Raw genomic sequence first — 20,930 nt, forward strand, 5'->3', positions numbered from 1 at the left:
GGCTGGTTTATTATAAAGTCTTATTTTCTGATTTTTCATAAAACTATACTTTCTGATTTCATAAAACCTTAATTTCTGCTTTATTATTAAAATCTTATTTTCTGATTTATCATAAATCCCTATTTTTATTTTTATTTTATCATAAATCATTATTTTTTTTATTTATCGATTTATCATAAAGTCGTATTTTTGATTTATTGCATCGTCGGAAACCCACGGTTGATCACGCTTCGTTTCTCCGGAGAGAGGAACGAAGCGTAATCAACCATGGGTTTCCGGCGATGGGGTTATTGTAAATACCCTCAAATTTCTCTGATTCATAACAAAATTTTACTTTCTGGTTTGTCATAAAATTTTGTTTTCTGATTTATTATAAAAACCTTATTTTCCCCTCATTGTCTAGTGAACTATGCCTAAATATTACAGAGGTTTTAATAAACATTTACAAAATGTCTTAATTTTCAATCAAATGCTCTATTTTTCATCTTGAAGTGGTCATACCTCGCAGCTGGAAAGGACGACTCCCGTCAGGAGTAAAACCCCCACCACCACCAGCAGTACGCAGTCCAAGAGCAGGACCGATTCTTATTCTAAATCTGTCACATCCAGTCGGAATCTAAGATCCTCCCAAAAAACCGCACCAAATCCGGATTTGTATGCGTGAGTACATTAGACAAGATCCACCAAATCTCTAATTGCGACAGATTTTTTTTGGTGTATTTGAAACAAATGTGATCACAATCTGAAGCACGGTTATTTCTTGGTTTCTCTTCTAAAAAAGTAAATCAAACTAAAATGGAGAGAGAGAGAGAGAGAGAGAGAGAGAGAGAGAGAGAGAGAGAGAGAGATATTCTTTTTTCTATTCATATCTGTTGATTAAAATTCAGATACCTGTGCATATACCAAATACATGTAACCCAGGGAAAAAATTCTCTTCATTTTTTAGAAGCTATCATTCTCATCGTCTGCAACAACGCCGACGTCATGACGCAGCCTGCCTGATCCAGGCCGTGTACCGGGGCTGGTTCGTCAGACGCTTCGTGCAGAACCTCAAACGAAAGGTAGGAAAATACAGCTACGTCGTAGGTAAATGCAGTCTCTACCCAGAGTTGATGTTAAAATGCTCATTCTCCTTTCTCTCAAGGAGTGGGATTAATTTCCACAAGCAGGGTGATTCTATGTCTAAACAAATGCGCTTTTTAAAATGACTGCTTCTAAGTTCTATAAAGTTTGTTTTACTCTCGGTAGTTTGAAAGAGATTTCTTGGTATGATAATAGTGTAATTGTAATTTCTAAACACCCTTTGGACTACCGCGGTGGACTAGAGGTTAGAGCGTTCGCCCCGCAAGCGGAAGGCCGGGGTTCGAATCCCGGCCGCGACAGACCGAAGTCGTTAAACCGGTAGTGACAGTTACATCGCCAAACGCTCGACATCAGGTGTGAATGTCACCGGTTCTCGGAAATCGCCTTAACAGTAGGTGTGGCGCGCTAAAGAAACCCCACTGCTCAATGGCCGAAGCGCCGAGTAAAGGTCTAAATTTGAAGCCCTTCATCGGTCTTGGTGACGCCTCCATATGAGTGAGAGGCGTTAAAAAACACCCTTAGTGGTCTAACAGTTGCCTGTGTTATTTCTACCCTGTAGGCTGGAAATTATGTGTGCATTTTGATGCAGAAATGTGAAAGAGAATCGATTTCATTATATGCCATTATTTGCTTATTAATCGCAGACATGATTATAAGTTTTATTAATGAATACCAAACATAAATTGTTAAGAAGTTCTTTGGATATGTGGATGCGTAGTGTGTAGAATTTTCATAGTCACCCCGCCCCCTTCTTTAAATAATTGAGTTGATTTCAAAGTGTGTGTTGAGGTGTGTTAACATTGCGTCAAAACGCTCTCTCGAGACTGGCTTTGACATCTCGATTAAATTCCATGGAAATTAATTTCACTGATTACATAACACAGAAAGAGTCCTCTCTAAACCCATCCTTTTAATGTTAGCCTATTGAAAAGTCTGTCATTAATATTGAAAATAAAATTTCATGATGATAGGAAAAATACCTTTTTCATCTCCCCCTCTTTCTCTCGCGCGCACTATATAATGTTTTTTCTAACTGTTAAATCTATATTTAATGATCGGATAATGACTTATTCACAGACCTTGAAATTAGACAAGATGTTTGTTGCACCATTGAAACAAACATCATTTGAGGGCGATGAGGAAGAAAACTAGACGTATTAATAATTTATAGTGCATTCATTAGAAATAATCTCTTTAAGTCGTATCACCTAGCTATTCAAAATATTTACTCTACGCTCAAGAAACACAAAGCTAAGATGCGCTCAACTTTGATCTCAGCTTCGCTTTTCGATAATGAGATCACACCAACCTATATTCACTTAGAGAGATTATTTAAATTTTAAGACTGTTGCTCCAGAGTATGAAAGTCGTAAGAAAATTTTATATAATAGTATGTGACGATTCATAAAACTGGGAAGGAGTATGGGTATTGATGGATCAAATAACATTGAATTTGACCTTTCTGCATTTAAATTTCAATGTTCATTTAAAATTTAGCTGTTTTAAGTATACATGTATACGTACGAAAAACTTTGGGAGTAAATACACATCCTTTAGAGTTAATTTCAGTAGTACACATACGATTTCGTGATCTTTGCAGATTATCTTGATCAGTTCACCCGTAAATTCTGAAGAAACTGACAAAAATTTTGGGAGGGTGGTGTCACCCTCTAAACTACGATAAAATTAGGTTACCGACAGAAAAGAGGGAGGGGCTGCTTTTGATGCATTAAGCACATACCGAAATCAGCGTATCCCCGGTGTCCGCTATAGTTGTTCCAGTAAAGCTGTCCATTTTTCATCCTTTTTACTTTATACGGAAAATTGTGCTGTTATTATGAGACATGAAACCAAGTTGAACCTAGGTCGTGTCTGAATAGAAATATTATTAACTTGCATTGAATTTCAAAACAGATTCGTCTGGAACACCTCTCCTCCTGGGAAAAGTTTGTGAATGAATACAAAGACCTGATAAAACGGGTTCAAGAACGGTATGGCATTAGGAAGCCACATTGTGCTGTGGATCTGAAGGAGATGCAAGCCTTCCTCGACAGCAAACTAAGTATGTAATTATCTTCACATGTCTATATACAGCTGTGACTGGGCTATGCAGAAACATGTTCTATTCAATTTGTAACGTTCTAATATAAGTTTATGAATACATTGCAAGTAATAACATGCAAACGGATGAGGGTAGAAAGTAGCCTAACTGTATGTCTGCCCGAGGCGATTAAACGGCGAACTCGCAGCACTTTCCTGGTCACCAAGTGACGAAAGGAAATTCAGTGATACAGTGGCGGGCATTGTGTTTCATAGAGAATATGATTCTTACCATGACTTGCGGCCGATGACTGTCGAGGTTCGCTTGATTTCAGGGTATGAGCAGACTTTCAGGAGACTTGCATTTGGTGACCGTCTCCTGAAGGAAGAGTTACCGCAATTCTTCACAGAATGTGATCTCCATCCCACTGAACGCGAGATTCAACAGGCATTCGAAAAAGTTTTCAAAGGTAAGTTAAGTTGGTGAATGCCTGAAAAAAAAAGGGGGGTACCTTCATGACACATTATTGTACATTTATAATACCATAACTTTTGTCGACACAGGTGGAAATAATACGGCGGAGGTTATGTTTTTGCTTGATTGTTCCACGAGCGTTACCCCAATGTGTTTTCACCACTTGACCCAGTTTGTGAAGAGTGTGGTCGAATCGTTTACCATCGGTCCCGACAATGTCCGAGTTGGCGTAATTCCATACAGTGATGACGTATATCAAACGTTCGGAATCAACAGATACAACCTGACTCACCAAATCTGTGCAGCGATTGGTAGGCAACTCTCTGTTAGTTACCTTGAGATCTTGACTATACTGTACCGACATTTTAAACACGAATAATGAATAAAAGTTACTTAATTTTCTAGATAAAAAATATTGCAGAATAAAAATGAAAAATAATCTTAAATCATAAACCTCCTAATATACACAATTTACTGAAATACTTGTACCTGGAGTAACAGAAAATGTTCCTGCTCTTTTAATGACTGTGTGACCTGTTTATCCCCAGACAACATCAATCACAGAGAGGGGTTAACAAGGACAGATCTTGCCTTAAAAGAGATGAAGAAAATGTTCATGGTAATCGTCTCTTTTGTTTAAATGGCTACAATTCATTTATGAAGAATAAAATCAGGATGTCTTGCAACATAACACCATTTCACGTTTTATGAATTATTCTATGAATTATTTCACGTTTTATGAATTATTTTTAAAATAGCAAAGTAATAACTATAAATCTCCTTATAATTGTTAAAATTATGCAAGTACACGTTTATCATGTCTGTGTGTCTCTCTGTGTAGTGTGCGAGACCAGGTGTTCAGAAAATAGGTATCGTAATCATTTATCCTGTCTGTGTGTCTCTCTGTATAGTGTGCCAGACCAGGTGTTCAGAAAATAGGTATCGTAATCATTTATCATGTCTGTGTGTCTCTCTGTATAGTGTGCCAGACCAGGTGTTCAGAAAATAGGTATCGTAATCATTTATCATGTCTGTGTGTCTCTCTGTATAGTGTGCCAGACCAGGTGTTCAGAAAATAGGTATCGTAATCATTTATCATGTCTGTGTGTCTCTCTGTATAGTGTGCCAGACCAGGTGTTCAGAAAATAGGTATCGTAATCATTTATCATGTCTGTGTGTCTCTCTGTATAGTGTGCCAGACCAGGTGTTCAGAAAATAGGTATCGTAATCATTTATCATGTCTGTGTGTCTCTCTGTATAGTGTGCCAGACCAGGTGTTCAGAAAATAGGTATCGTAATCACCGACGGAAAATCCTCTTCTCCCGAGAGAACTTTACAGACCGCACGCCATGTTCGAGAGGATAATGTCAACATACTCACCATTGGTAGGAAGCAAAAGCTAGCTCTCCATCACATTCTTTGGTCACTATTGACTATCATAAGAATGTTACTAAAATTATAATGGTGTTATCGGATAAAATCAGTTACGAATGTAGAACAATTTAATGTGTATCATCTTGAAATGCATAACGTGAATGTACACCTCAAGCTCACTTCAAAACTGATGATTTTTTAAAGATATTTACCGCTACAACGCATATCCCTTTTGTTTTTACACGCTTTATCTATCAATCCCAATAATGAGGTACATATGTCTACTTACAGGCGTTGGGAGTCAGGTGGACTTGGGGGAACTGAGACACATTGCGTCATCCGAGAGCAACGTGTACAGCGTGTACGATTATAGCTGTATACACAGACTGACTGACGTTATAGCCAGAAGAACGTGCCTAGGTAAGCTGACCTCAGTACTACACGACAGTTCAACAGCCAATAGGATATGAACGTGGTCACAATAAATCATTTTCTTTTAATCAGTACTAGTAGTATTGTCAGACATGATGTCATTCTAATTAACATTCTAATTAAGATAAACTATCAATAAATCCCTTTTAATCGACTGTAAGGTACTCTGAAACCAACCTTGCTTCGCTGATAGAAACTTTCACGAATTTCGCAAGAAACATGTTTTGGATTTACAAAATAACTACCGGTACATTTTTCTTTTAGAAATACAACCATTCAATATTTGTGCATGACATTATTTCTAAATCATTACAGTTTTGTAATCGCAACAAGTTTCTTTTTCATTTATGGAATGTTTAGTTTTTCATTTTAAAATTTTCTAATACCTGGTAACACTTTATTTCTGGATCTGTAGACACTTTTATGTCAAGTTGAAAGGTTCACTTACATATCACAATGCCTTTATCAAGAAATGAAATACAAGCAAACATGAAAGGTTTATGAGAGAAAAACCCCTGGTGAATGTAAATAGTAGTAGATCTAGTAATTCTTGTCTCAGAACTCATTCAAAATACAGAAAACGTCCCTTTTCAGCTGCTTGTGTTTTGTGCCAAACTATTCTTCCTCGTATACGAGATAGCGGACTGTTTTTACGAGAGGTTTTGGAACTTGTATGGACTCTGTATCTGCCCATTGGATGTGAAATTTCTTGGTATACAGAAATCGAATATGGTATTGTATTGTTGAAGCCATATTCCTACACAGCATCATACTGCACTCGCTCAATGTTCTTGTTTGTAGATGATTTTCCATGCACGAGTCCACCCCTGCGCATTGTTTGATCTTCGTCGCACACCACGCCTATTGTCTCCGTTCCCACTACGTCATAGCGGTTTGAGGTAGGATAGGTACGCCCGGACTCAGTAGGCGTGGCTAGCGACGATGTGTTTGATGTGCCTGCTCCAGGCTACGGTGCTTTTTTTTCTCTCATTGCGGGATTTTACTCTTTTTTAACGACTAAAAAATTGAATTGAGTATTTAACTTTTAACAGACGATAAAGAATCCCTCCATAAGTTTGGTGAAAACTGTCGGCCGTTGGAGCGACGGGAAGTCATGGAAGTTCTCTGGACAACCTATCCCCCGGCGGCCACTAAACTTAATGTCCGGTCATCTCGCTGGGTACGCCCAATGTCAAAAGGCACTGAAGCCTGGACTTTACTTGGTATGGAAATCATCGATATTTTATATAGTGTCAATAATGTTACAAGCAAATACCAAGTCTAATGAGTTTACCAGCTGAAAAGAAATGCACCTGCTTTTGATACATGCATACCAGTAATTTATTATTTTAATGCTTTTATTATCTTGTAATAACACACACCCAATTAAATGCTTGTCCTGCAAGTAGATTTATCATTTGTATCATGTGAATATTCTCATCTCAGTAACAGACTTATCAAAATCATTTACAGAATACATTAAAAATGATTTAAAATGTATGAAAAGCACAAAATGCATTCCGACATTCTAAGTAAATGAATTATACCTGCTGATTTGTTGTGATGCTTGCAGATGAAAAAGTCAAGAAGTCAACAGACATCAACACTTGCCTAAGATTTGTGATCCAAACCAAAATAGAGCGAGAGGGATTTATAACTCTCCCCTCCAATGTCCGAGAGGGGGTGGAGCAGGTGTCGGACCCTGATATCGCCCTGGACAGAGTCAATAAATGGATAGCACAAAAACAAAAAGAGGGGGAGACATTTAAAGGATTAAACTGAGAGTTACAGGATACACATGTATAAACATTATGTACCAGTCTTGTTTGTATATAGACACCTTATTTCATCATGTTACACAGCTAATAATCAAGTTGTAAACCTTTCTGTGATAACTCTGGTCTCCATCTTCACCATGTTGGTAATACACCTACATATTTCATCTTCACCATGTTGGTAATACATCTACATATTTTCAAATGTTTTTAAGACACAGATTTCTCTTCATGAATAAAACCTGCAAAAACTTTTAACAATTAAGATTTTGTACCAAAATGATATTTATATACTGAAAAGTTTGTACATAAAACACTAGCTATTGATTTTCACACAGCATACATATACGTAGAGCTTCAATCACTGGCTGAGTTTAATAATTTTAAATATAACGTAGAGCTTCAATCACTGGCTAAGTTTAATAATTTTAAATATAGTGTAAGGTAAAATCATGAACACAGCTTTCAAGTGGTTGTTGTCAGTGTTACTCCAATTCTTGCTATAAAAAAAATATGGCAAAATATCCCTGATCAACCAGAGGACTCCATCCTGATGATCCGTAATGTCATGGTAGGCACTTGACAATATCGTGACAGTCCAAATAAGTTGAGCATCATATTTCCTGATGCATACTCCAGCATGAATTTGGTTTCATTAATTAAATCCAATGCTATTTGATCACTTCAACACTGCAGACACAAATTCTTGCACAAATTTAAAGAATTCCATTTCCGGTGATGACATGAGAGCTGTCTGGGATATCGAGCGACCCAGAATGTTAGGGGTGGCGGCCATCTTTGGGCTGGTTTGTCGATGGGTGGAGCCTGGGGAGGGGGATGTGGGGGCTCCGCGCTTTAAGTACCGCTGGAGTTCCATTAGAAAGTAGTTCTGTGGAGAAGCATATCATATAACGAGTCATATCTCAATGCTTACCACATCTATCAAGATCTATGTTACCATCTATTGTATTTAAATGTTAAAAAAATAAATATTAAATACTTCTTTCTTCAGAGCTGTTATTTTCGTGTTTAAATATTTATAAATATTATACACACATGTATGTAGCTCTCTACACACATGCAAGTGACTACAGGATATCATACATTTGATGAAATACCCTACCATTTCTGTGCCAAGTTCTCTCTTCAGTAGCTGTTTGTCTGTCTGTACCAGGCCTGGATCCCTCAGGAGCCTCATGGCTTGTGACATCACAATGTACAATGCATTCTCCATCACAAACATGATCAGAGGCCTACAAATAATACCACAAGTTCAAGTAAAACTGGCATGGCTGTGTCCTGGTCATTGTAACAAACCAATGAAATCAATCCGTCGAAATGTAAATCTTGAAAATCCCAGAAATGATGTTTCAATCATGCTACAAGTTGTATACATAGAGATTTGCCAAAAAAGTGTAAAAATCACACCAACAAGAAAAACATTATCAATCAAACTTTCATTTGAATTTAACTGAGGGTTTGTACATATATGTGATCAAATCTATTTTAATCAGGTGACCATACAACAAACAGTATTTCTAAATAGTTTTAACACATGAGCAAATCATACTTTGGAATAACATCCAAAACACTGGTGTCTGTTGAGGAATGGGGAGAATGACCAGGTCTAACTTCATGCTGAAAAACAAAACATGAACTTGCAGATATATATACTCTTTTAACATACAGATGGACACTGTCTAAACTTTCATTAGAAGTTGGGAAAGGAAAGCACATCAGAAATGGAATTCCATGTAACCCTCTACAATACATTAAGGATAATTCATTATTCAATTATACTCGTACATCTATGAAGCATTTGCTTTGCACATGTCCTTTGGTCAGACGGTCTCCTACATCACCGGAAACACATAACCTCACAGACTTCAATGAATTGGGGGAGGGGGGGATATGTTTTATAAACATTGCTTGTCTTTTTTTTCTCTTAAACTTTTTGTTATGCATGAGAAATTTTACATACAATATAAGAATGGATAATCAGCAGTGATAATTACCTTTGTTAGCAATCTGACACACACATCTCTCACACAGGATGTCAGGGTCCCAAAGGAAGGCAGACATTCCTGGTCAATAGATGGTGCTGTGAATGCCACAGCTAAGAATGGCTGATGCTCCACGTAATCCATGTTCTACATGAGAAAAATAAACATTTCCAATGTGTACACAAATATTTATCTTGCACTTTCAATGCTTTATGTTACTGGTTTATTTAAATAGCCAAAATTTCATAAGTTATAAAAAAAAATTGAAATAAAAGGGTATAATTTTTTTTTCAAAATACTTAGATAATGTACATGAACCAAAAATAAACCTGACAAACTTTAAATATTCCATAAAGTATTTCTACCATAAATGTTTAGTTCCTCCTTACCCTTTCATACAAAATTTCACAAAGTTCTGGAGTAAAATATCTCAACATGGAAAATGCTCGTCCAAGTATTTCTAGCAGTCTAAGAAAAAAGGCAACAGTATTAAATCAAATTAAAAGCATTTAAGTTTAAACACATGAAAAATGCAGCATGGTTTGCATTCATGCATGATATAGAGATCGTCAATCATCACAGAGTCACGTCAGCAGAACTTCATTATCGCACTGAGAAACAATGTAACCAATGTAAAGGGACAAAATGACTAACCTCTTCTTCACCAACAGTACATTCTTGGTGGGTAGGTCTTCCTCTATTGATGACTGCTGTTGGAGTCTTTGTCTTGCCACATGATCTTCTGGTGCCCTGTTCTGTGAAACAAAAAAATAATAACAAATGGTGACACAGTCTTTGTTGAATCTTTACAATGCAAATGTGAAAACAAGACCACTTTATAAATGCAACCATACCTCTAGTAAATGCTGTAAATATCTTGTACTCATGAGGTAAGCAACAAATGTTTGACACATGAACAAAACACTGCCCTAAAAAAGAAAAGAAAAATTCAATTAAAAGAAAATACCTGTGTAATTTACAGTACCTAATTATTCCCTGTCCTATGTACATGTAAGTAGACCCATTTCCATACAGTGTTTAAAATACATGCTACAAATCTTTATCAATACATGTATCTCTCCAAATTCCAACCACAGTAGTACATGAGAAAAATATGCATGATTATAAATCATAATTTTATCAGCTGCTAAATTAAATTGTATCTGATGTACACAAATAGAGAATGTGGGGGTACATTGTATCTGATGTACACAGAGAATGTGGAGGTACATTGTATCTGATGTACACAGAGAATGTGGAGGTACATTATATCTGATGTACACAAATAGAGAATGTGGGGGTACATTGTATCTGATGTACACAGAGAATGTGGAGGCACATTGTATCTGATGTACACAAATAGAGAATGTGGAGATACATTGTATCTGATGTACACAGAGAATGTGGAGATACATTGTATCTGATGTACACAAATAGAGAATGTGGAGGTACATTGTATCTGATGTACACAGAGAATGTGCAGATACATTGTATCTGATGTACACAAATAGAGAATGTGGAGATACATTGTATCTGATGTACACAAATAGAGAATGTGGAGATACATTGTATCTGATGTACACACAGAATGTGCAGATACATTGTATCTGATGTACACAAATAGAGAATGTGGAGATACATTGTATCTGATGTACACAAATAGAGAATGTGGGGGTACATTGTATCTGATGTACACAAATAGAGAATGTGGAGGTACATTGTATCTGATGTACACAGAGAATGTGAAGGTACAATGTATCTGATGTACACAAAGAGAGAATGTGGAGGTACAATGTATCTGATGTACACAAATAGAGAATGTGGAGGTACACTGTATCTGATGTACACAGAGAATGTGGAGATACATTGTATCTGATGTACACAAATAGAGAATGTGGAGGTACATTGTATCTGATGTACACAGAGAATGTGGAGATACATTGTATCTGATGTACACAAATAGAGAATGTGGAGGTACACTGTATATGATGTACACAGAGAATGTGGAGGTACATTGTATCTGATGTACACAGAGAATGTGGAGGTACAATGTATCTGATGTAAACAAATAGAGAACGTGGAGGTACGTTATATCTGATGTACACAAATAGAGAATGTGGGAATACATTGTATCTGATGTACACAAATAGAGAATGTGGAGGTACATTGTATCTGATGTACACAAATAGAGAATGTGGAGGTACATTGTATCTAATGTACACAAATAGAGAATGTGGAGATACATTGTATCTGATGTACACAAATAGAGAATGTGGAGGTACACTGTATCTGATGTACACAGAGAATGTGGAGATACATTGTATCTGATGTACACAAATAGAGAATGTGGAGGTACACTGTATATGATGTACACAGAGAATGTGGAGGTACATTGTATCTGATGTACACAGAGAATGTGGAGGTACAATGTATCTGATGTAAACAAATAGAGAATGTGGAGGTACGTTATATCTGATGTACACAAATAGAGAATGTGGGGATACATTGTATCTGATGTACACAAATAGAGAATGTGGAGGTACATTGTATCTGATGTACACAAATAGAGAATGTGGAGGTACATTGTATCTAATGTACACAAATAGAGAATGTGGAGATACATTGTATCTGATGTACACAAATAGAGAATGTGGAGGTACACTGTATCTGATGTACACAGAGAATGTGGAGATACATTGTATCTGATGTACACAAATGGAGAATGTGGAGGTACATTGTATCTGATGTACACAGAGAATGTGGAGATACATTGTATCTGATGTACAAAAATAGAGAATGTGGAGGTACACTGTATATGATGTACACAGAGAATGTGGAGATACATTGTATCTGATGTACACAAATAGAGAATGTGGAGGTACATTGTATCTGATGTACACAAATAGAGAATGTGGAGGTACATTGTATCTGATGTACACAAATAGAGAATGTGGAGGTACACTGTATCTGATGTACAAGAGAACAGGGCAATACCTGTTGGTGAGGTACACAGATAGAGAGAAGATGGAGATACCTGGAGCTGATGTACAGAGTTGGGTGAGCTAATTCTCCACTGTGGTAGATATGCTGACAGGTGGCTGATAAAGTCACAGGTCTTCTCTGCTTCAAACAATACATTTTCCTGTAGAAGCACTTTGGATAGCTCAAAACACTGCAAAATACAAATGCAAACAACATGCTTTAATACTACATCTGATATGTCCATCTGTTCTACATCATATTTCAAATATCTTCACATGTTATTCCCAGAAAAAAGGTCTCTGATGTGTATACCTGTATCATTCTATCTTGATGAGCTCCCAAGAAATGGAAGGCATCCTCTAGGAATGAGAATTTCAGCACTAACAAAACTGTGGAGTACAGATCCACAGTGAGGCAGTACACACCATGCCACGAGAATGTGGCAGAATTCTCCCTCTGTTTGGCGTTCAGCTTCTGAAACAGATCACAGTCGTCATGTAGTCAGTGACATTATTTTTCATCTTTTAAATATTTATGCTGTCATCAGATTTTAAGTGCATGTACATGAATGTAACCAGTTTGATTTCAGAATTATTTATTTTACTTTCCTTCATCTTTCATACTATGGAATTCATTACATTTTGTGAGGGCTCAATTTTCATGGATTTGGTGGTATCATACAAATTTCAAACCATTATGAAATACACAATTTACATGCATATGTTTCAATGTACAGAGACCATATCGATGAAATTACAACCCAGCCAAACTCTGAAATCTGGACAATCCATGAAAATTGGCCTTAACAAATCTGATTCCACAGTACATGTGTAACCCTCAGATTCTGATGCAACAAATTTTCTCATCCAATGAGAATTGTATACTACAGAAAACAAAAGATTACCATGGATTGCTTTAGTGCAGAAGGTTCAAGATCCTCATATAAATTTGTCACAGCTAAACAAAGATGCTGGGTCAGTCCGTTCAGGGCTAATGACTCTGCTCCCTGAAACATAGTATAACAATGTGTACATGAACAGGACATAAAGGATACTTTTCAAACATCAAAGAATAGAATTTATTCATGTATATGCATACCTTTTCATGTTTGGCAATAGTTAGGAAAAGCAACATCACAGTATGCACAAAATTCAAACCATGCTTTCCCTGAAATTTTAATAAAAAAGGCTATATTTTCAAATTAAAATCTAATATTTGAAAGCTCCTTAAAAGCACAAAAATACAAAAGTACATAAAAAATATATATGACAGATAATTCAGAATTTCTGAAAACATAAACCCATGTCATTATTTTATATAACCTTATTTTTGCTGCTGATAAATTTTCACTGTGGAACAAAACCTTGAAATTCACACTGCATTGAATATAACCTAGCCATCAAACTTACATAGAATCCACAGAAACACAGTGAATTTTTAATGTTATGTGAAAACAGATTTAAACAAGAAACAGTGAAAATGACCGAAAGTGAATTTAAATCTATACACAGCTAACAACTTTATTCATTATATGGTTATCTCCGTCGGTTTACCTTGATGAAGTATTCTACAGAGGAGAGAAGAGAAGAAATAATGAGGTGTTCCTGTAGAACAGGAAGCCATGATGACACCATTGGCAACTGTAGTATCACTTCCTCCAGTAAGCAGCAGCACAACACCTGCATCTGAAATCCGAACATCAAAATTTTTATAAGGTTCTTGTCATTTTATATTCATTATTCAATCTTACAACATCTGATAATAATTCCTTAAACATTCCATAAAAAGAATTCTAGAAATTTTGGATTCCATTTTCAAACAATCTTGCAGCATCTACAACAGATACATCCAAACTTTTATGATAAGATTCTGAACATATGCAGTTTATAATAATCATATTTAAACTGAATCAAAATGAATGATGACTAAGAACTAATTGCAATCATCATACTCAAGTTATCATTAACTGAAGGAAAGAATTCAAACAACATTCTACTATGTATCTTCCAATGGCACTCACCTTTAACCACACTTCCCCTGAACTTCCAGGAGTGAGATCTTTGGCAGACGGCAGCTGGAATATACTCTGGTGTATGACCTCGCAGGCTGTCTGGAACACAACCAATAGTGTGTCTGCATCTAGTCCTGTTAAAAGTATGTACAGATTTAGCAGACAAGTCGAAGTAAACAAATAAAAAATTGATTTAAACATTCTAAAATTAAGGAATGAATTAAAAAAGAATTTGTAATGTACACCACATGCTACAGATTTACCTGTACTTTGTAAGTAGCTTGTGAAATGTTCAACAACTGAGTTTGTATGCGATGGTAAAACAAGAACTCCAAAGTAAACTGTTCTATATACCGTTTTTCTGTAGTTGGAAATTTTTACGATTTGATCCGTAAATGGTAGTAAATCATATTCCGAATTTCCAATATTTCTGTGATTGCATTATACCTATGTGCATGTGTATATATTTTGCAATTGTAATTTTTGTGAATTTTACCTATCCGGAAAAAAAATAGACAACCGCAGAACATACCCATTATAGGGTAGTTATGAAATTCATGGAAAAACAACACTGTGTCCTTTTAATACAATAAAGAAATGCATTTCTGCAATATATATGTATTTATAGATCCCACACTTACTGTTCGATTTGTTCAATCTGACATGCTGTAACATTGACACCAGGGACCCAATCATTCCTATCTGTAGAGAGGGTACTACAGAGGCATTAGACAAAGCCTCTATTATGGCTGTCTGGACATCCTTAACAGTTCTCTTCACCATGCTTAAGGCACTGTAAAGCAGAAAACTAGGTCTTTAAAGAAGTACTAATGCATTAATCTGGGACTTATATATGCCAACCTCAATGTTTGTCAAGTTTTGAATTACAGTTACAAAGCTTTCATTAAATATCTATTCAAAGCTTTCACAACTGCAAGATAACTAATAACTGCATGCATTTCTTTTTCATTTCAAATCTAACATGGAAATATCTCTATTGTAGTTGAACAAAATGAAAATTATACAATGTACACACCTAGTCCATGATTTGATGAGTCTGAAAATTAGCGCACTGGTGATCTTGGCCAGTTTCACGTTCAACGCATTAGAACTTCCATTGATCTGTAAAAAAAATTTCATAAAAATTTCTTTCATATTTAAAACATAAATATGTCACGCTGATAGGTTTAAACGCAATTTACTAAAATCGGAAGCCTTCAGTGAATAAAACATAAATATGTCACGCTGATAGGTTTAAACGCAATTTACTAAAATCTGAAGCCTTCAGTGAATAAAACATAAATATGTCACGCTGATAGGTTTAAACGCAATTTACTAAAATCGGAAGCCTTCAGTGAATAAAACATAAATATGTCACGCTGATAGGTTTAAACGCAATTTACTAAAATCGGAAGCCTTCAGTGAATAAAACATAAATATGTCACGCTGATATGTTTAAACGCAATTTACTAAAATCGGAAGCCTTCAGTGAATAAAACATGTGACTTACCAAAGCACGAAGTCCTTCAATCAAATCAATGATGATTATTTCTTTCAAATGATTGTCCAGTTTGAGTTGTTCCACCTGAAAATAAAAATGTAGCCTTTTATGCATACTGTAGACATACTAATATCCACGGGGTCGTATTCACCAGATTGACCAATTTCGTTTCATTCATGGACATGAAATTCCGCAGATTTGTATGAAGGAATGAAACCAACAATGTTCCCAGATCCTTGAATTAAATGAAGTGATAAGTAGTATCTGTAGATTTAAAGTGGTGATTTTAAATGTTTTAATTTCTTTACCAGTATTGTGTTTATTTACCATTTAATAGATGCACAAAATAAATTGTTTTTACTGCATTTTCTTACACTGGGGGTTGAAATTTACCATTAACTGATGTACAAAGTAAATTGTTTGGAATGTAAAGTGTATTTCTTATGTTCAGAAATAATGACTACACCAGTATGTAACATGCTCGGGGTAAATGATATCTGTTTGACATGTGTCATCTAATGACAAAAAAAACCCACAGGTGGTATATAAAAGTAAGAAGGTATAATGTGCATTCTCATAAAAGTATTACTGAATGAAATAAATTTGCAATAGAATTATAGCAATTTTCCAGCAATTTTAGACATCATGATTGCTTGACCATATAGGTATTTCCTGACCCATCATCAGTATGACAATGGGATTCACCTTGTCTCGTAAATTTGTATTAAGTGGGAAAAAAGTTATGTTTCAATTTAGATAAACAATGTTTCATTATGATCAAGGTGTGTAAGTGTGTCCTTAGCAGATAATAACAGCATGTCCTAGGTCCTCTTTTACCTGTAACCTGGACAGAGTTATCAGGAAATTCTTCCAGGCTATGAGTAGCTTCAGGGTATGGTGATCTGAGAGGTCATCTGCTGGAGGAATCGTCTGATTCGCCTCCTCAACCAAACAATTCCGAACTTCCTGTAAGAACAAACAGCCCAAAAAGTCTAAATGTTGACTGCTTGTAAATTTAAAACATAACAATAAACAATGCTTCTCGCTGCAAAATATGTCTGTAAAATATATCCAGAAATGCAGTTGTAATCAAAGAAAGAATTAACATCCATATAAACCGATCTTTGGTCATAAAATGGCTCTGACAGAGTTGTTTTGGTACATTCTCCAACACTGGAGAGTATTAATGAAATCTTAATTCTAAGACAGCTCTGTTGAACATCAAATTGAAGACAGATTTCACAGTACATGTATAACTTAAGAAGCAGCATTATCATATTTCAAAATATACTTCATACCAACACCATGGGGTACACGGACACCCAAGTTTGATTATCCTTGCCTTATCAGAACTGTTAATCCATCATAAATACCCATGAAAATACGACCTTAAGAAATATCAGACATCTTCCTCTCATCATGGAGGACATGTGCATCAGGTTAGTTTATTTTAGCTTTATCAGTACTTTATCCTCCATACAAGGTGCTGACAGCTGAACAGGCAGACACAGAAAAACTGCCCCAGACCATCACGTCTATGATGGTAGAACACGTGTATGTGTATTACGTTTGATTATCCTAGCCCTATTAGTACCGTTTCTGTCTTGTTTTGTGCCGATAGTAAGTTGGACATTGACTATTTCCTCTCATCATTGGGAATATGTGTGCCAAGTTTGATGATTCTAGCCTTATAAGTGCTGTTTTTATTTGACCCACAAGGTGCTGACAGACAACAGACACACAGACATACACAAATAGATGCAATGCACCATACCATAATATGTCTGTTCTATGACAGGCACTATAAAACTGGTTACAGTGGGTATATAGAATTAAAGATTTTTTCATCAAATTACCCCAGTCCAGTATTTCAGTCTATTTGTAGAGTTTATTCCAGTCAGAATTTTCTTCAGCTTTTCATCAAGTTTTCCACTGCAAAAAGAAAGCATACATCATTTCTGAACATTTTCTGAATAGAAAGGTACATGGTATACTTTTAAAAGCAAATTGATAGTGTGTAATCATGGTATCTTTGATATTCTTTCACCATCTCTCACAAACCTTGCAACACAGAAAATTTCCTCAGCCAAAATATCCATAACATGGGACACAGTCTTCACTTGATGAGTGTATAATCCCTGAAAAAAATCACGCAATGAAGCTATGTTTCATTACAGCAAAACCAGATTTAAACTTGAAATCCAGATTCATGAATCCAAGACCTTACAACCAAACATCCTAATCTTGCATTATATAGCAACCAATTTAGATTTGTTTGCTTTTCTTCAGAATGTGACTCGTTTGAAGAGAATATTTTTATTTTGAAGAAATTTATTCAGAAAGAAATGAAAAGCACACCACTATAACTTAATTCATTCACAGCAAAAACAATACAGCCCCAATGTATCTATGCAAACTACCTTTGGAGAAAGATTCACAAACTTTTGAATCCGGATTCATTATCAAAATTATATGCATAATCAACATCCACATTCATAATCTGGATTTGGCTTTGTTGTATCTGAAGTTATACATATATGCACATATCCATGAACTTCAAAAACATATTTGGCGAGATAAAATTTCAAGTTAAAATTGTCATTTCTTTCAAAAATTTTGGATTCATTTTAAAATATAGTTGCACTTTGGTATCTCAAACATCGATATCTCGAATACCATGGACATGTCAAAGTGACTTGGAACTACATTAACCTCAATATCAGATATCTTTTTTCTTGGTCCCATCAAGTTTGAGATTTGACTGTACTTTTAAAAATGGAATGTATTTAGGAAGGAAATATGCAGTATCAAAAGACATTCTGTAAAATATTCAGAGATAAATTTACCATATCCAGTTGTTCTCGACTATCCACCAAATCTCGAGTCAGAGGAGCACAAACACTCAACCAGAACTTGTCGCTACCAAACAACAAATACATGTATATTAGTAAGTCAAACATTTAACTCTGTCACAAATCCTATAGCACTCAGATGTACATTACTACACAAAAAAAGCTCTCACAGAAAATAAAATCACTAATTTTCATAGATGTCTGGTTTTCGTTAATTATGTGGCATGATCAAAATTTGAATCAAGTTTATAGAAAATAAAAACACCAGCCTTCACCTAACCACACAACCAAGACTCCATGAATATTTTTTCTGCAAACTCTGAAACCTTAACAAAAGTGAAGTCACTACTCTACCAGGTTCTGAGGACAGACATGGCCGTCTCTCTATGTCCTGACCAAAGTGAATGGATGAACTCCATACAGGCACACAGCAAATCAGGGGGACACTTGTAGGTCATCTGAAACACACATAACACACGATAATCACTGCCACCAAATAGAAGCTCTCAACTGAGTGAAACCTGAATTGACGATTCTCTGATATTTTGTATACAGTGTATCTGTATGTATCTAAATTTCTGACCTGTTTTTCAGCCTCCATTAATCTTAATACTGTTTGAAGGCAGCTTATTTTTCCAATGGATAAATCCTACAAAATGAAGCAAAATAAAGATCTCACAATAAACACATTGATGAAAAAGTTTGAAAAAAATCTTATGTTTCTCGGCTTTATTTTTAAATGCTGGGAAAATATCTGAACAGCTGCCATATAAAAAAAAAGCTGCTTGTGAAACACTGATGCCCTTGTACTACTACAAAGTGGAACCAGGTCAAAGGTCAATGTTAAGGTCACAAGGTCAAATATATTGGTGTCGATGGAAAGGTCTTGCCACAAGAAATGCACATACCAAATATGAAAGCTGTGCCTTTATGGTGCAAAAGATATGACCAAAGTTAAAGTTTTTTGCTACAAACAGACGGACAGGCCAAAATCTACATGCCCCTAAATCTTTGGACTAGACATTTTTCCATTTGTAAGACAACACTGTGGTTGAATTTTGACCTTTTTCGTCCATATCAATTAGGAGACATGTTACATGTCAGCAGAGCAATCCGTATACTACACACTAATGCTGAATTATAATAACATGTCAGCAGAGCAATCCCTATATACTACACACTAGTCCTGAATTATAATATGGTACATTAGAATGTTCAAAGGAACATGTGTCACTTGCCAAGGGCATCAGTAACCATTGCACATGTAAATATCAAATGACCTTTACACAAAGTCCTATCTCTTATAGTTTTAAAGTTGTAGGGTTTGACAGACAATGAACACAGTGATCCCTAAGTGTGAATATGCTTTGCAAGTGACCCAAAAATGTGGATAGGTTGAGATTCTAATTTTACTTTCTCCAAACTTTGGAAATCCAAGTCATTTTGGGGGTGTTTTCACGTGTGTCTTAACATATACTAACTAAATACATATATATATGCTTAAAATGGATGTATATGAATATAAATGGATTAGTTGTATCAAAAATAAGGAACTTGCTCTAAGAGCAGGAAGTGATATTTGTAGTTTTAAATATGGGAGTGGTATACATCTATCAAAAATACGAAACTAGGGAAAAGTCATACTAAAAATACCATACAGGACAACAGCTACAGCATAGCTTTTGGTCAGACATGTATAACTTGTATGTCCTGGGTTTGAACCATGAACACAGCGTAGAGATATAAATTATGATTAGACTTTTACACAGCGTACAGAGATATAAATTACGATCAGACCTTTCTGGCTGCCTCTGATGAAGTGGAATCAGTGAGTTGGACGTTGAGAAACATTTCTATCAACCCTGGCTGGGCCTCCACACACACCGACAAAAATTCTAAGATGGCAACCTTTAGTCGGAGGTCCTACAAACAAGTTTCACTTTCTATAAATCCGCACGCAGCAAACATATTCAATACATTGAATTAGACACATGGCATTAACCATATTTTGAAAATCGAGGGAAATTTTGATTTGACATACTTCAGTAGTCCCTTGTAGACGATTCAGATACATGTCTCGGACGGACTCAGCTGATCCCCCAAGACAGGACAATATGGACATCTTGGACACCTGAAGTCCGGCAAAAACATTAAGTATAAAATACAAATAAGTTATCCTGGCACATCCACAACATAAGTGCACATATATACATGTATGTGCACTTTACAAAAAAAAAATCAAACCTTTTTTGTCCAAAAAATAAAATTCTATGTATTCTTAGTAAAAACCATGGCCAAAACTTTTCAATGCTGATTTTAATGTATCTTATCATACAGATAAATTCATACCCAGGGATAAGCAGCAAATTATAAAACATCACAGGTTCTTCCACGTCACAAAA

General features: G+C 35.7%; 2 protein-coding genes across 6 annotated transcripts in view; one reads left to right on the top strand and one right to left on the bottom strand.

The window, feature by feature from the left end:
* LOC125679923 (uncharacterized) overlaps positions 1-8,190 on the top strand; it is a 13,702-nt gene extending 5,512 nt beyond the window's left edge. The window contains exons 5-15 of one of the 5 annotated variants that reach the window (XM_056154014.1): positions 493-660; positions 947-1,061; positions 2,998-3,145; positions 3,459-3,593; positions 3,688-3,909; positions 4,147-4,217; positions 4,860-4,983; positions 5,264-5,392; positions 5,999-6,136; positions 6,457-6,627; positions 6,978-8,190. In XM_056154014.1, coding sequence (XP_056009989.1) covers positions 493-660; positions 947-1,061; positions 2,998-3,145; positions 3,459-3,593; positions 3,688-3,909; positions 4,147-4,217; positions 4,860-4,983; positions 5,264-5,392; positions 5,999-6,136; positions 6,457-6,627; positions 6,978-7,186 — 1,630 coding nt within the window. In that variant the 3' untranslated portion in view covers positions 7,187-8,190. Of the gene's footprint in view, positions 1-492; positions 661-946; positions 1,062-2,997; positions 3,146-3,458; positions 3,594-3,687; positions 3,910-4,146; positions 4,218-4,859; positions 4,984-5,263; positions 5,393-5,998; positions 6,137-6,456; positions 6,628-6,977 lie in introns of those variants that run through there. The other 4 variants (XM_056154018.1, XM_056154017.1, XM_056154016.1 and 1 more) reach the window with 4 other exon arrangements.
* The window catches only part of LOC125679742 (nucleoporin NUP188-like), a 34,653-nt gene continuing 21,169 nt past the window's right edge, over positions 7,447-20,930 (bottom strand). The window contains exons 28-51 of the mRNA XM_056154012.1: positions 20,570-20,659; positions 20,326-20,451; positions 19,112-19,177; positions 18,883-18,986; positions 18,523-18,595; positions 17,738-17,814; positions 17,533-17,608; positions 16,514-16,642; positions 15,686-15,760; positions 15,212-15,297; positions 14,817-14,968; positions 14,185-14,309; positions 13,718-13,849; positions 13,263-13,331; positions 13,069-13,170; positions 12,477-12,638; positions 12,217-12,354; positions 10,037-10,111; positions 9,837-9,937; positions 9,572-9,650; positions 9,195-9,329; positions 8,750-8,817; positions 8,303-8,432; positions 7,447-8,068 (exon numbers count right to left, since the gene is read on the bottom strand). Coding sequence (XP_056009987.1) covers positions 7,859-8,068; positions 8,303-8,432; positions 8,750-8,817; positions 9,195-9,329; positions 9,572-9,650; positions 9,837-9,937; positions 10,037-10,111; positions 12,217-12,354; positions 12,477-12,638; positions 13,069-13,170; positions 13,263-13,331; positions 13,718-13,849; positions 14,185-14,309; positions 14,817-14,968; positions 15,212-15,297; positions 15,686-15,760; positions 16,514-16,642; positions 17,533-17,608; positions 17,738-17,814; positions 18,523-18,595; positions 18,883-18,986; positions 19,112-19,177; positions 20,326-20,451; positions 20,570-20,659 — 2,580 coding nt within the window. The 3' untranslated portion in view covers positions 7,447-7,858. The remainder of the gene's footprint in view (positions 8,069-8,302; positions 8,433-8,749; positions 8,818-9,194; positions 9,330-9,571; positions 9,651-9,836; positions 9,938-10,036; positions 10,112-12,216; positions 12,355-12,476; positions 12,639-13,068; positions 13,171-13,262; positions 13,332-13,717; positions 13,850-14,184; positions 14,310-14,816; positions 14,969-15,211; positions 15,298-15,685; positions 15,761-16,513; positions 16,643-17,532; positions 17,609-17,737; positions 17,815-18,522; positions 18,596-18,882; positions 18,987-19,111; positions 19,178-20,325; positions 20,452-20,569; positions 20,660-20,930) is intronic.

The sequence above is a fragment of the Ostrea edulis genome, chromosome 2, assembly GCF_947568905.1.
Source record: "Ostrea edulis chromosome 2, xbOstEdul1.1, whole genome shotgun sequence".
NCBI lineage: Eukaryota > Metazoa > Mollusca > Bivalvia > Ostreida > Ostreidae > Ostrea > Ostrea edulis.